At 44.9% G+C, this 16279-nt stretch overlaps 2 protein-coding genes across 10 annotated transcripts in view; one reads left to right on the top strand and one right to left on the bottom strand.

The window, feature by feature from the left end:
* The window catches only part of Apobec2 (apolipoprotein B mRNA editing enzyme catalytic subunit 2), a 13083-nt gene extending 5739 nt beyond the window's left edge, over positions 1-7344 (top strand). Inside the window, exons 2-3 of the mRNA XM_055615010.1 lie at positions 2816-3379; positions 6806-7344. Of these exons, the coding sequence (XP_055470985.1) occupies positions 2816-3359 (544 nt within the window). The 3' untranslated portion in view covers positions 3360-3379; positions 6806-7344. The remainder of the gene's footprint in view (positions 1-2815; positions 3380-6805) is intronic.
* A 1783-nt stretch (positions 7345-9127) lies between these two features.
* On the bottom strand, positions 9128-16225 carry Oard1 (O-acyl-ADP-ribose deacylase 1). 9 transcript variants are annotated; one of them, XM_055613707.1, is made up of 7 exons: positions 16129-16225; positions 15539-15654; positions 15347-15423; positions 14836-14980; positions 12192-12250; positions 11139-11251; positions 9128-9743 (listed from the first exon to the last, which is right to left on the bottom strand). In XM_055613707.1, the coding sequence occupies exons 3-7, from the start codon at positions 15383-15385 to the stop codon at positions 9641-9643; spliced, it is 459 nt and encodes a 152-aa protein (XP_055469682.1). In that variant the 5' UTR covers positions 15386-15423; positions 15539-15654; positions 16129-16225; the 3' UTR covers positions 9128-9640. The 9 variants fall into 9 exon arrangements, with proteins under 9 accessions (XP_055469682.1, XP_055469718.1, XP_055469727.1 ...); XM_055613743.1 differs by lacking the exon at positions 16129-16225 and adding an exon at positions 15859-15977 and having other exon boundaries at positions 15347-15426; positions 15518-15654; XM_055613752.1 differs by lacking the exon at positions 16129-16225 and adding an exon at positions 15859-15977 and having other exon boundaries at positions 15518-15654.
* Positions 16226-16279: the final 54 nt, after the last annotated feature.

Here is a 16279-nt window from a genome sequence, read left to right as displayed (position 1 = left end):
GAAAGAAAGAAAGAAAGAAAGAAAGAAAGAAAGAAAGAAAGAAAGAAAGAAAGAAAGAAAGAAAGAAAGAAAACATCAGTTCTGTATCATCAGGAAAAGAAAATTTTCAGGACCCCACTCCCCCAAGCCCCACCAGGACAGGCAGAGCTGGAGGGTGGCCTGGTGAGTGAGTGAAACTTTGCAATTCAGAGTATTCTTCTACTTGGGTTTGCTTGTGAAAGGAAAGAAAAAAACATCCGCTGATTGCTCCTGCTGAAATGTTAAGTAAATAATAAACACTGCCAGACAAGGATGGAGGGGCTTAGAGAGCTAAATATAGCCATAAAGGAATCCTGGGGCTGGGTCCTCAGACAGATCTATCTCCATATTGGAAACTAACTTGACAGCAGGAGGCATGGAAACATGGGTGGAGAAGGTTTTGTGATGAGGCGAGGGGAAGGTAAAGCCCTGGGGCTTCCCTCTGCTCTTCCAATTGGCTGCTTCTCCTTAAGCAGCCAAAGTTGGGACACTAGGGATTCCCCAGCAGCCCTGGGGTCAACTGACCTTTTTAAGGAAAGAGAAGACGCAGAGACAGCGCCCGAGTGAGCTGGTGGCGCCACAGGGCATGTTCTGCAGCAGGTGCAGAGATTAGACGTTTATTCTGTAGCGCTGGATCTTGCATGCCAGGCAAGCACTCTCCGGGAGCCACACCCCAGCCCAGTGACCAGTTAGAGCAAGGCAGACCCTCCACCTGGCCCTTCTCCTTTCCACTCCTGACTGAAAAAAAATCTCATTTTCATTGGCCTTCAAATCTGTACAGGAAATCTGTACATTTAAGGAAAGTACTCGCAGACAAGAAAAATAAAAACAATCTTTGAGAGCCACAGATGGCTCAGCAGGTAAAGGTGCTTGCTGCCAACCCTGATGACCTAAGCTCTGTCCCGAAGCTCTAAGCTCTACAGGGTGGAAAGAGAGAAACTTCTCTTGCAAGTTGTCCTTTGCCCTCCACACACCTGATGTGACATGGGTGCCCCATCCTTGTGAATAAATAAACAAATGGAATTTTAAAAGAACAGGATTGTAAACTCTGATGCCTTCTCTCTCTCTCTTTTAATCAGTGCCAAGCTGTTCTCTATAATGCCTGGCTACTCCTATTCCATTTACTTCCGGATATTATTCTCTCCTTAAATCTTCTACTTACCAAGTTCACTGTCCTGACATGTAGAGGGCTCTTTACATCTCAGGCTATGCCCAGCTGCACTGTGTCAGCCTGTTCTCACCACTGGGGTCTCCCTGGATGTCATTTGTAGCACACCCCTTTTCAAGAACTAGAAACCATTTTGTACTGCTTCGTGAATCCAGGTTCAACTTTTAAGACCCTCCATATCTTGTCCAAAGACTGTCCACATGGCTATAACCAAACGCCTGACAAGAAGCAACAGGAGTAGAGTTTCTCTGGGCTCGCAGTATGAGGAGGCACAACATGTCAGAGCAGGAAGGCCTGAGTAAGGCCTGGTAACGTGGCAGCCACAGTGGCAAAGCCAGAAGCACTAAATGCTGGTGCTCGGCTCGCTTTCTCTTCTTCCCCTTTCTAGTCAACCTGAGCCCTGAGCCCATGGGATGGTACCTACATTTTAGGATAGCTCTTCCCTTTTGGGCAAATCTCCCTGGAAACACCTTCACAGACATGCCCAGAGATGTGTCCCCTGGGTGATTCTAAATCAAGTGGACAAACTAACCACCCCACTGCATCTGTCTGCTCCTGCCCACTTCTGCAATGTTCCGGCATTCCCGGCTGTTTATTTGCAACTTCCCAGTCTAACTAGATCCTAGCTGCTACATGACAGCCACGTGGAGGCAAGGGCCAACCCCTTCCAGACTACACTGCACTCAGGCTTAAGGACCTCATAGTACCCTTGAGACTTGCCTCAAAGATCACTCTTAGCCCCTGATCCTGTGAAACCCCTTTCAATTGAAAAACAGCCAAGAGAAGGACATCATGGCGTGAGATATAGGCCAGTCCACGACCAAAATGCAATCTCTGTGAGCCGCAGGGAGAAATGAAGGCACGGAACACTCTGTTAAATCTTTGTCTTGTTCCGTCACGAGAAATTCCACAACCTGCTGCTTCGTGCTGTGGGTGCATTCGTGGGTTGGGATGAGGGTGACACATGCCTACCATACCAGAACTTGGGAGGCTGAGACAAGATGACCTGGAGACCCAGGCCAGCTGGGCTAACTAGACCCCACTGAGAGAAAGGTATGAGAGAAGAGAGGAAGAGAAACTGAGTCAACAGTGGAAACATTGGGGACACTTACCCTAGGTCTAGGGTAACTAGAACACAAACTCAAATCCAGATTATCTCTATCTCTCCCAGGAAAGTCTTTTAAAAAGAGTTTTGTGCCAAGCGAGGTGGCACATGCCTTTAATCTCAGTTCTTAGGAAGTAAAGGCAGATGGATCTTTGCCAGCCTGGTCTATATAGTTAGTTCCAGGGCAGCCAGGGCTACATAAAGAGTCTGTGTTGTTTGAGAGGTAGGTATTTTTATATTGATGTGTGTATGTCACTGAATATGTGCAGGTGACTTTGGAAGCCAGAAGGGGGAGTCGGAACTCTCAGAACTAGACAGTCACCGAACATGGATGTTGGGAACGAAACTGAAGTCCTCTAGAAGAGTAGCAAGCACTCCTAACCTCTGTGACTCCGTCCGTGTGTGTGCTTGCGGGTGTGTGTGGTCAGCATAGGCAAGGCCAGTTTTCAGGAAGAACGAATGGGTGTTGGAGCTCTGCCTGCTCATCACTCCCTTCTTCCCTGCCTTGTCTCCTTGACCTACAGGGAGCGGCTGCCTGTCAACTTCTTTAAATTTCAGTTCCGGAATGTGGAATACAGTTCCGGGCGGAACAAGACCTTTCTCTGTTACGTGGTTGAAGCACAGAGCAAAGGAGGCCAAGTGCAGGCGTCGCGGGGCTACCTGGAGGATGAGCACGCAGGTGCTCATGCCGAGGAGGCTTTCTTCAATACCATCCTGCCAGCTTTCGACCCGGCCCTGAAGTACAACATCACCTGGTATGTGTCGTCCAGCCCCTGCGCTGCCTGCGCTGACCGAATTATCAAAACCCTCAGCAAGGCGAAGAACCTGCGCCTCCTCATCCTGGTGGGCCGGCTCTTCATGTGGGAGGAGCCAGAGGTCCAGGCCGCCCTGAAAAAGCTGAAGGAGGCCGGCTGCAAACTTCGCATCATGAAACCCCAGGACTTCGAGTACATCTGGCAGAATTTTGTGGAGCAAGAAGAGGGCGAATCCAAGGCCTTTGAGCCCTGGGAGGACATTCAGGAGAACTTCCTATACTATGAGGAGAAACTGGCAGACATCTTGAAGTAGGCAACAGAGCTCAGCCTTCTGTGAGTTTTCTTGGTGCCCTGGCGCCGTCTCTGTATTAACTGTTCACGTGGGGAGAAGTGAGGTAGGAAGAAATACAATTCGAAAGGGGTGCACCCCTCTGTATGAATGAATTAGTTGTAGAAACATTTAGTACATTTTGTTTCATTTCTCCTTTTCACTGAATCCCTCTGCCTACATCCAAGTCTTAGGGTTGAGAGATGGCTCAGCCATTGAAAGCACTGGCTGCTCTTGAAGTTTGGTTCCCAGCACGCACACTGAGTGATTCACCGCCGGTGACTCCAACTCCAGGGGACTTAACACTTCCTCTGGACTCTTGACACTGGAACGCACTTGCTCATACTCACACACAGACACACAAATATAAAAAAATAAGGATTGGAGAGATGCACAGTGGCTAAGAGCCCAGGCTATTTTTTTCTGGAGGACTCAGGTTTGATTCCTGGTACCCACATGATGGCTTACAACCACCAGGAACTCCAATTCTAGAGACTCCAAGACCATATGGATACTTTATAGACCCTATTCTCAAATTCACAGCCTCTGTTCTTCCGTAATGCAGTATTTTCACTCTTGAGGGCAATTTCTTGTTCCATCTTTTATTTTCTTTTATTTTTTTTTAATTATATGTATTGGTGTTTTGCTTCCATGTAGGTTTATGTACCATGTGCATGCCTTGTACCCAAGGAGGCCAGAAGAGAGCACTGGATCCCCTGGAACTGGAGTTACAGGCACTTGTAAGGCACCAAGTGGTGCTGGGACTCAAACCCAGATTGTCTGAAGAGTAGCCGGTGCTCTTAAGCTCTGAGCCATCTCTCCAGCGTATTCATCTTTTGATTTTTTTGCCAGATCTGCTCACCTGGTTTCAGAGATCTGTTCTTTGAGTTGCTCAGAGATTGCTATGTGGATCCTTAAAACCAGGAATTCTTCTGAGAATTTTGCCCAGGAATGCATGGAGAACCAAATTCAATCAGCTCAGAGTATCGAGCTAGTTCATACCAGAGTGTCTAAAGGGTTAAGAGATGTTTGTGACTGAAGCAGCAGCTCAAAAGTAGCCTCCTACAGATGTCAAGAGGTGATAGGAGAACTAGAAATAAAGATGAGCTGTTTAGGCAAATAATTAGGACACAATTAAGGCCAATTTGGCCTCTTGCTGAGGGTAAATTAGACTCTCACAGAAACAGGCCAATTATCCTCAGGAAAGAGGGTAAAAGATCCTTCCCTATCTTTTGAATTTGGTCTGATCTACTTTGCTCCCAAGGAACTGCTGTGATTGAACCCCTTTCCAAGGCCAGAGTTACTGATCAAAATCTCCCAGCGATGGAGAGGGCTCTTCATTGCACTCCTACTGAAGTCTAATTCTGGAACGACTCCTGTGTTCATAAAACATGGACGCAGCATGCATCCATGACAATCTTTTCAGTTTCTGTTTGATGTTTCTCACTCCTAATACCCTTAAGAGAAAATGCAGCTTGGCAGACACGTTCTGGAAATCTTGATGTTCCGGAGCTTCATGTTGGCAGGTGTTTGCTGTCAGGCATGCACATGGGGTGCCCAGCCACCCTCAAGCTGACCATCTTCCTGTCCAAGCAGACACATTCTCAGTCTATTCTTTTTTTCTTCTTTCTGAAGACTTTGTGGGCAGTGATCCCAAACGTTATTTGTATGAGATAGGCTCATACCATAAAGTGACACTGGATTGTGACAGCAGTAAAGACAGATGTCAAGAATGATCCCTGAAAATACAGAACTTGCTTTTAAAATCCTCAAAAAATTTTGTTAGTATCACCACAGTGACTATCTAGCCAGCATAAGACTCACCTCAATGGTGACTGCTGACTTAATTTTAACCCTGAGATGTTTTGTTTTGCAGTCTTCATGGGAGAGAGAAATATGGTGTTGTGTGAGGAATCTCAGCACTGCAGAGGCAGAGGCAGGAGGATCACGAGTTAGAGGCTATCTTGGGTTATACCAAGTCTCAGGTTAACCTAAGCAACCTAACCAGACCTTGTCTCAAAAATAAAACAAGAGTCAAAACCAAATCAAAAGCCCGAGAGTTTTGGGTTATGGGTTTTTAGTAGTAGAATGCTTACAAAACCCAAAGAGTTGTGCTGGGGATATGTTTGGTTGTGAGATACTTTCCTAATATGCATACATACTGGATTCAATTTTCAGGACCACTGACAATAGTAAAAATAACCCACGGATGGCAGTACACACCCTGAGGTGGACTGAGGAGAATGGAGAGATATGCTGAGCCTGGGCTACCTACCCCATCTCAAAAACAAAACAAAAAAGACCTCCCTCACAAAAATTCCACTTTTAATGAGATTGTTTAATCTTTATTTATATGTGTGGGAGGGGCACGTGTCAACACACAATGTGGAGGTCAGAGGACAGCTTGCCAGAGTTGGGTCTCTGCTTCCATCTTGTGGGTTCTGGGGATGGGACTCACGTGTCAGGACTGGCAGCCAGCATCTTAATTTGAGCTGTCTCGCCTGCCCCTTTGAAGACTTTTATAGGTCACTTCCGCCAGCTACCAAACTAGCAAGTCTTCAGGGATTTTTTTTTTTTTCATTAAAATTGTGAATTTCAAAAAAATGTGAATTTCAAAGATGATTAAAAAGTTTTTGAGAGTTTTAACTGATACTCAGTATAAGCAAAAACTACATGTCTTAGCTTACTTTAAAGTAAAATATTTTGGGCTGGTGAGGGGGCTCATTGAGTAAAAGTGCTTGCCACCAATCCTGAAGGCCTGAATTTCATCTTTGGGACCCACATGGTTGAGAGAACTGATCTCAAAAGTTATTCTCCAACCTCCAAACATGCAGTACCTCCATACACACAAATAAATGTAATTTTTAAAAGAATTTAACTCCTTCTTGTCTATACAGATACAACCAATATTCTTGAGCCTATTAGCACACTTCCCTGTGCATATCTGTGAGTCTTCTAAGTTCCTGAGGGAAAGGTCAAATCAACAAATCAACAAATCAATAAATCAATAAATAAATGCTATGACAGAGTCTAAATGCCCCTAAAGAACAGTCCTTCTTAAAGCATTTTTTAAATAGCTTGTCTATCTCTTATTTCATCTTTTGCTTTGAGAAAGGCTAGCACAATATAGAAGGCAGAGCTACACAGACCAGAGTTAGAGGCTAGACAAAGCTATACAGCGAGACTTAAGAAAGAAAAAGAGGCAGAATATTTGTACTATATATAACTTAGGAGAACAGAATCCAAACAGATCTCTGGGGTTGTGGTAACCACACCAAAGCAATGAAGTAAGCAGTTCCAACAGGAACCTCAGGAGGCCCTGGAGGAGACATCCACTGTCTTTTCAGGGAAGGTGCAAAGAAGTCTTAGTTATCTCAGGGTTGGCTGTTGGGGTCAGCAAGGCTCTTAGTAACATGTTGTTTCCCATGAAGGTCTGCCGGCTGCCACTCAGAGAAGCAGTGACACAGATGACATCCAGGGCATGCCTGTCTCCCTGATTATACTTGGAGTTGGACATTTGACAGCAACCAGTTGCATTGGACAAGACCCTCCCTCAGAGAACTCAAAGCACACCTCAGGCTGTCATCCATTCAACCATGCCTTTTGGAAACTGAAGGCAAGAAAAGCAACTATATGTGGGCACCAGGTACCTGGGGGTGGAGGGTCTTGCTGCCTCTCCGGGGGTGCTGAGATAAAGATCCTCAGATTCAAGGTACAGACCTCTGAAATCCATCCAGAAAAGTGTTTTGAATTGGGCTGGGTGTGTTTGTTTTTTTAAGGTAAAACAGCAACATTAATAAAGGAAATAGTGTGTTTTTTGTGGCCTGCTCTTTTAAGAAAGTTGGACATTGGAAAGTTCCACAGACAATGGAACTGGGCACAGGAATACTGTAGGCCAAGAACCAAGTGATGACATTAGGAAGATAAAGCCAGTTTGATGATGAAGAACTAACTCTCCCAGGCTGACTTCTCACCATGGTCCTGACCTTAGAATATTTCCTCTTGAGGGCTGGGGAGATGGCAACGGCTCCATGTGTAAGGCTCTTGCTTCAAACTTGAGTACCGGGTTTCAGACCCCCAGAACCCAAGTAAAGCAGGACGCAGTAGCCTGAGTCTGTAATCTTCACACACGATGACGCACCAGGAACCCTGTGGAGGTGTGTGGGCTAGCCAACCTGGTCTACCCAGTGGCAGGCAGGAGACTGATTCAAATAAGGTATCAGCAGCAGAGCTTTATGGGTTGGCCAGCAGGTTGAACACGGAAGGCTCTCATTCCATCCCCAGCACGGCTGAAAAATGAAAGAAACATTTTCTCCTGGGATTATTCGCAAAGAAGAACATTTCCTTTCCTTTGAGGATAATGCAGTTGGGGAACACAAGGCCTCATGGAATTTTATCAGACATCCACATCTCAATGACCAAGCAAATGTAAATGTTCAGACACGCCTTGAGACTCCAAAAAGCAGCACTTGGAAATGATGACAGGATGGTGGCAAGTGTCGTCAGAGTACTCTGCAGGAGTGAAATCACACTTGCATGTTCGGGGGTCAGCCAGACTCTAACTGGGTTTCCACAGCAGTTGTGCCCATTCTGTTATCAGGCCTGCTCTCCTTTCCTCAGGCATCATCTGTGATAAGTCACTGGAATTTGACCGCAAGGTACTTGATCACATCCCCACCAAGGCACAGAAAGTCACTGACAGTCAATCATGCTACCGGACGAAAATTAACTATTAACTATTAATTCCCTTAAAAGAAAGGGAAGCTTAGAAAGGCAATGGTCCGACCAAGCAATAGGATGCTTCCGTAGAGTGCAGGTTGGAGAGGGAGTCTAACATGAAAGGCCACAGATTTAATCCACAGTAGAGAAGGAAAGTAAAGATTTGCCACAGTCAAATAAGATATAATAAAAGCTTTGGTGTAAGTCAGTAATGGACTTCCCCCACAGCACCTAGATACAAAAGTGAAACTTTTTGAAACTGCTGCCTCTTGTCAGGCTGCAGTGTAAGATCATGTGTCTCAAGTACTTAGACCATGTTTCCACAAGCCCTTTCTAAGTTAGGCGTTTTTGTTTGTTTTGTTTTGTTTTGTTTCTGAGACAGGGTTTCTCTGTGTAGCTCTGGCTGTCCTGGATGCAAATTGTAGACCAGATTGGCCTTGAACTCACCAAGATCCACCTGCTTCTGCTGGGATTAAAGGTGTGCACCACCATGCCCAGCTTTGTTTTTTTTTTCCACACTGAAAGAATCACCCATTCCTGAAAAACCAGCATTCACACTAGAATACAAACTCTGGTTTGTCTGGTTGTGTTAACTATTACCATCGCGGAATAGGGAGGATTCCTAGTTTTCCCAATAGCTCTAGTAACAGAACACTGGCTGAATCCATGGGCTTTATACTCCTACCATACACATGAGGCTTGTCCTTAGTTTTAGAAGAGGGACCAATAACTGCTGTGGTTCTCTTGAGATTCCAGTTAGTTGCATGCCATAATCTAGGGAGGTAAAAACAAACCTGGAACCCAACCTTGCCACCGAGTCTTTAATTTATTTCACTGGCCTCCTGTTAAGTCCAGAGATGTCAATCGCATCAACTATGCAGCAGACAGAAAACAGCCCCCACACTCTAACCCTGCCTTCTAGCCAGGTGGACACAATCCTTGTCCATGCTTCCCTCCTTCCTTGTTGCTCTTCCCAGTGAACCCTGTTAGCCTGTCCGCAAGATCCAGAAAACAGACGTGTTTGCACACAAATCTCAGTGAACCTAAGAGAAAGGTTTATTGTTCCATTCTTGTCACCACAAACTCCTTGGTGATATTTGTAACTAAAACAACCATACCCTTTCCTATGATGATTTTTGATGACATCAAACTAACACCAAGTGTACAAACACAAGAGACGTGAAGAATCTCAAAAGGTTACCCTTCCCATAATGTCTCTTTAAAAGAAAAAGAATTAGAACCAATGCTGCCACCTAGTGACCAGCCAAACAAACCCAGTAGTGGACAAACAAAACAGGCCCTAGAACAGCTTACCTATCTGGTTTCCTGGGTTAGTGACAGACCACCCTCCTGCAAAAGAATACAGCAACACTGCTTGGGCGCAGTGCCCACCTTATCCTTTTGGAATACAGAAGCCCTCATCTTATCTGTGACAAAGATTCCCTCACACCGACTGTCCTCTGGCCATTAAGTCCTACAATTGCTTAGTCCTACGGCCAAGTAGGGATTGACACAAAACACTGGGCCTATCCAGAATCGTCATCTGTTCAGAGTGTATACACGGTAATCTTGATGTCTGTTGACTCAAACACTTCTTCAATAATCGCAGATACATTTTCCCACTGCAGACGATCCAGGCCACATCCAATCCTGAAAACGAACAAACAAAAATCTCATCTTTTCTTAGTCTTTTGGTTAGATTGTGAAAAACAAAAACCCCTCCATCGGTGTGATTAAAGTATTTAGGAGACTCCTCCTCCTTTCCTCTTCCTTTGAGCTCTATCCAAAGCAGTTATCTGGGCTCACACCTATAGGCAGCCTCAATGAAGAATCTACGAGTCGACTCGTGTGAAGCCACTCAAGACAGCTCTTAGGCGCCCGTCATATCTCTTTGCTTTCTAATTATTTCTAATTCTTTCACTCTTTGGCCACTAGCCCAGTTACCCTCTTTCTATGAAAACTATCTTCAGCAGATGGGAAAATGTATGTGGTTTAAAACACACTTAAGATAACAGAATGTTAAGGAAGATGCAAGGAGAGGACCTTTACAGAGGAAGTCAAAAAATGAATGTCCAGAAATGCTGGCTGTGGTCCAAGAGTGAGGTCTTTGCAATCAGCCGGTCAACTGTACTGCCTGACACCTTTCTTCTAGTATGACACTGTACTGATCCTCAACAGGCCTGGGGACAAAGGGGAAGCTTAAAATTTACAGCAAGACAATCAAGCTCCTGAACAGCAATTTAAAAAAAAAGTGTTAGTGATGCATAAGCCATAAGTATATTAAAGGGATAAGGGGATGGGCTGCTCTTCTAAAGCAGCAGGGGTTCAATTCCCAGCAACCACATGGCAGCTCACAACTATCTGTAACTCCAGGCCCAGGGGATCAGACACCCTCACACAGATATGTATATAGGCAAAATACAAATGCACATTTTAAAAAAAAGGGAGATGGTGTGGACACATTGAAAGTTGCTTGAATGTGGTCAGCACTGACTGAAAACTACTAAGGTGCTAAAAAGAGAAGGGGTATGGACCAGTTCCTCAACAGGAAGCAACGGCCCACTGAACACCCAAAATCATTTAAGTCCTCAAAGGGACATCAGGGACAGGCCCTGCCTGCTACCCACAAGAACCACAAGCAGACATGCAGCATAAAAGGCAGACATCACTGACAACTTTCCTGGCACAAAATTCAATTTAAGGAGATCAGAAGTAGCCTGAGAGGAATGGCAGCTACTCAGTCTCCAATCTGTGATTCCACTACTTCAGGATTGAGGCCAACACTTGAAACACAATGGCAGGAAATCAGCAGATGTGTCTGAAGGCCAAGGGCACTCCCCACTGAGGAGCCACGGAAGGTGTGTGCCTTTCATTACTTATCTGATTCATTCAACTCAAGGTAGAAAACAGCCATGCTGTGGCCTCAGGAAAACTTGGCAGGTAGCTCTGAAAAGCTGGGCCTTGTCTACCTGTACTTGTGTACATTCTTGGCATGGCCTAGAAGTTAGAGACTACACTTCCCCAATCAATTCAGAATTTACTTGCCTGGGCATGGAGAGGTCAGTGACTCCATTCTTCAAACAATGGGACCTCATGGCCTCTAAACTCTTCTGTAGGTTCTCATACGTCGGCTTGTGTGAAGGCCGCTTCTTTGTAATCTGAACACAAAAGAGGATTCAAACTCTCATTAGCCCCACCTCCCAAGAACGTATTCGATGATGAGAAAGCCACCAGATTCCTCTACATCCTGAAGATTCAAAGAATAAGCATATTTTTATAGATTAATTCTCCCAATTCATCTGCAGCAAAAATGACACTTTGCAGCCACAGGAAAATCCACCAGTGACTCAGAAACAGAATCTACCATGTAATAAGGAAAACCACAGCACCGGAAAGCTGTGCCATGCTTAAGCAAGGTCACCGGTGAAGTGTGTGCCAGGTAAGGGGCACACTTGTGCCAAGGTGGCCAGGTGGGCCCTTCTATTCATTCAGAAATCATGCTCCCTTGCTTTTTGTTTCCCTACGAAAGCAACAGCAAGGGATAGTTCTTCTAACTGAAAATCATTCTTGGCTTTTAGCACAGCACTTTACAGGTTAGTGTTTCCCGGCTCTGTTGGCTGGCCAGAAAGGCTTGTGTGGGCTGGCTCTAGATCACCCCCCACCAGCTGTAAGGAAGCCGTATCTCTTCTAGGTCCAAACACTATGTGGATGATAAAGAATCCCTTATTTCCTCCAGCAGGAAGGAGAGGAGCAGGGCATTTTGTGCCTCTACATTTGTCAGGGAAGATCAGAGAAAAGGCCCTCAGGAAAATCTCTCGAGACAGGGTTTCCTTTCCCTGTGCCTAAGAAAGGGCAGTGAATCTCCATAAGGTCTGCCACTCCTAGACCACAGGCCTATGGTGGACTCACCATGAAACTGTGGCACAGCCTGGTATATCTAACTCAGTGCTCCAAGCAGCCAACACTTCCAGAGCTGAGCTGATGTACAATGGGGAGATGTTTGGCATCCTTTGCTGTATAGGATGGAGCATTATGACCAATGCCAGGAAGTCCATCTATCTGCCAATCTAACGGGATGAAGATGTGGCCCCATCTTACCAAGTAATATATATATCGCTCATCTCTCTTCAGAACAGCCACTTCTCCAGACTTCTTTTCTAAGAAAAACAGTTATTTAATAGTAAAAAAAAAAAAAAAAAAAAAAAGGGGGGGGAACCCCAGAAATGTCCATCTCCACACTTATGATAAAAAAATTCTTGTAGACCTGAGTATACCTATCCTGATTTTGAATGCACTGTTACCTGCCCACCTAAAGCACATTAACACTACTGTCTAGAAATTGTCTTAGAATGTACCACTATTCAAATTTTGTTAAACATATTTATTCAACAAGGTATTTGTGTGTGTGTGTGTGCGCACACATATAGGTAAGCACAGAGACTGGAGGACAATGTTGAATGTCTTTCTCAAATACTTTCCATCTAATCAGTAAAAGAATTTACTTTTACTATTTTTTAAATGGTGTGTGCATGTATGCACAAGTACAGTGCACTTCTGGGAGCCAGAGACATCAAATCCCCTGGAACCGGAGTTACAGGGAATTGTGACACACCCAATGTGGATGTTAAGAACCAAATTCAGGTCATCTTCAAAAGCGATACACACGCCATCTCAACAGCATCCTCAACCCATCTAATGTTTGAATTTTTTTTCCTTATTATTTTTTTTTCTTTTTGAGACAGTCTTTCACTGAAACTGGAGTTCACTGAACCAGCTCTACTGGCTGGCCAGCAAGTCCCAGAGATCCATCGACCTCCATCTCCCCAGGATTAGGAGCAAACATGTCTATACACAGAAAAGGAAAGAGAGAAAGAGAGAGAGGTTGAGAGAAAGAAAGAGGCTGGAGAGATGGCTCAGTGGTTAAGAACACTGATTGCTCTTCTAGAGGTCCTGAGTTCAATTCCCAACAACCACATGGTGGCTCACAACCATCTGCAATAGAATATGATTTTCTCTTCTGGTGTGTTGTGAAGACAGAGCACTCTATCTATCTATCTATCTATCTATCTATCTATCTATCTATCTATCTATCTATCTTCATTTCTATCTAATTTAAAAAATAAAACAAAACACATGGGCTCTGAAGATGGAGCTCACACCCTCATGCTTGTTCAGCAAGCTCTTTACAAGAATGACCCATGGCCCCAGTCCCAACAACAGCCCTTTCACAGTTATATTAAACATTATGAGGAACAGCCCCAACCACACCATCAGGGCTTCTCTGTATAGCCCTGGCTGTCCTGAACTTGGTCTGTAGACCGGCAGCCATTGAACTCAGAGATCCACCTGCCTCTGCATCCCAAATGCTGGGATTGGAGGTATGTGCCACCACACTCTGCTATGAGAAACATTTCAAGTCCTTTAGTTATTACATTTTTTATTCAGAAACAACGTCATCATTTGATTTGATTTGATTTCTTTTTTTCAAGACAAGGAAGGTTTTTCTGTGTAACAGCCCTGGGTGTCCTGAACTTGCTTTGTAGAACAGGCTGGCCTTGAACTCAGAGATCCGCCTGCCTCTGCCTCTGCCTCCCAGGTGTTGGGATTAAAGGCATGCACTAACACCAGGCTCAATGTCATCCTTTTAAATAACTGTAATCAAACTCAGTAAGAAGTTGCTTTGTCCACGCCTGGAGTCATAATGAATGGTACACTTCCTGTAAGTCTGGAGTAGGAGTTGTTCTGAAGAGGGACGGGCCCAAAATATGGTGAGAGATCATTTCAGAAGCACCAGGCGGACGGTAATGCATAGTCCTGATTTAAAGTCACTAGCAGAAAGTGGTGGAGGGGGTCTGTAAAGTGGTTTCCAAACCACTCTTCATAGGTATACAGCCCTGGTTGGCCTCCTGATGTAGATCAGCTTGTCTTGAAATCACAATGATCCACCCCACTCTATATCCCAATCACTGGGATTAAAGGTGCCTGCTATCATTTCCAGCCCAAACCCCTTTTTGACGAATAAATCGAAGAAGCCTGGTGTCGTGGCTCATGCCTGTAATGTCAGTATTTAGGAGACTGAGCCAGGAGGGCTGCTTAGAGTTCAGGACAAGCTTAGGCTATACAGCAAGTGGCAGGCCAGCCTAGGCTAGGCAAGAAGATTCTGCTTCATAATGAACAGACAAACAAACAAATAAATAACATAGAGCAATATTTAGTACAGGATCTTGACCTCTAAGCAACACATATGGAACTTGATATGCCCTACAGTTAACCAAAGGTTTGAGAGAAGTGAAACATTTTGGAAGGAAAATTGAGGGTTTGGGAGCTAAATGGACAAACTCTTATGTTCATTATGAGACACTGTCTCAATATAAATAAATAAATATAGATAGAGTGGAGAGCGAGCAAATAAATAAGTAAATAAGTAAATAAATAAATAAATAAATAAATAGAGTTGAGAGCAAATGAAGACAGGTGGTGTCAAGCTCTGGCCTCCAGACATGTATCTGCACAATACAAACTCACACACAGAAAAAAAAAAAAAAAAAAAAAGGGAGAGTAAAGATCCAAACCAAAAGCGATTCCTGTGAGGAAGTTAAAAAAAAAAAAATCTGAAAAGTTAAAAGTTTTACTTGGTCCCTAGAAATCTCTCTGAATGCACATATATACAGAGTATAATGGAAGAGCAAACCAGGCTTCAGCAAGCATGGAACAGGCAGGCTACGGTGCTCTCAAAACTCACGTTGACTTAACAGTTCCTGTACTCCTCCAAATTTCTTCTTGAAGAGAACAGCTATTCCGGCACCCATTCGACAATCCTCACTGATACAATGGGCTAGAGAGTCTGTTTTGGGACATGCGAAAAGATCTCCTTTTACATAAGTGATCTAAAATGTGCAAAGGGAAAGAAGAGGTTTGTTAAAAACAGAATATTGCTCTTTTCGGATCTCCAACAAGAGCCCCGCTCCCACTGCCTCTTCTCTGCTTCACCACTCTGACTTAAGGCCAAACCTTCCCATCTTACGGAGTTAAACTACCATATATTAAATTATCTGTAAGAGGAAAGTGATGGATGATCTCTGCCTAGGATTCTATTAGCCTTTCCTAAGTAAATCAGCTACAGAGAAACAAACGGGGGGTGCGGAGGGGGGAGTTGGGAATCCAATTATTGGTTTAATTAAAAAGTGTTTATGCTTTTGACCTCAATTACTCTGAATTTCACTTCACCGATAAGTTTAATAGCCGTTACGCACTCGACTTCCTTCTGGATCTTCATTAAGGCGGCTGGCCATGATACTGAGTCACTATTTCCAGAATTTAAGAGTTTCTTCTGCTAATGAAAAGGAAAAGAAAGTGAAAACGCTCAGGCGGCCTGAACACAGCGTGTTCGGATTGCCCTGACACCCCCACTCAGCTCTTCCCACCTCCTCAACGTGTATCCACACCTTTCCAGGAGCGGAAGCACAGGCGGCCCCAAGACACATCTCCTTACTTCGAGCCCTCTTCTAGCCTCCTAGCAGGGTAGGTTTAGGAAAGTCTGGTATTTTCCCAGAGGATATGACTAAGGAGGAAATAAGGAAGGAGCGGCAATCAGTGTACGGAACTGAAGTGTGCTGAGCTCCAGCGGGGAGGACAGCCTCTCAGATCACCACGTCTCTTGGAGGGGCAGGAAGGAAAGTCTGAAATAGCTTCCCTTTCTCTCCCCCTACCCTAAGAAGGGTATGTCGTGGGTCCCGTAGAAGTGCGTGCTGGGGTCATCCTTCACCTGCAAAGGAATCGGGCATCAGCAGGCCCTCCTCCACGCAGGGAAGGGTTCGAGGTGAAACCCTCGGAGCAACAGAAAAGCCCGGACACGGAACCAATCCCGCCAAGGCCTTTAATTGCACGCACTCAAGATGGCCGCCCCCATCCCTTAACGGGGCGGAAGTAAGCCTCTCTAGCTAGAGAGACGGGCCGGCTCTCTCTCCATGGTAAAGGCTTCAGAATTTCCGGCGGTAAACTCCGTAGTCTCCCGCCGCCGCTCAGGCATGCGTACCAAGATATCGACCCCGATTTGAGAAGAAGAGCGCTTGCGCATTTGGCCCCAAGGGTGTGTGTCCCAGTCGACACTTACAAATGGTGGACAATAGGGGAAAAAAAAAAAAAAAAAAAAAAAACGGGCGTGTTAGCGCCTGCGTAGTATATCA

This window comes from Psammomys obesus, unplaced genomic scaffold (genome assembly GCF_907164565.1).
Source record: "Psammomys obesus unplaced genomic scaffold, mPsaObe1.curated_primary_1811, whole genome shotgun sequence".
Lineage (NCBI taxonomy): Eukaryota > Metazoa > Chordata > Mammalia > Rodentia > Muridae > Psammomys > Psammomys obesus.
The sequence above is the reverse complement of the archived record's forward strand: the minus strand, read 5'-3'. Positions and strand labels throughout refer to the sequence as shown.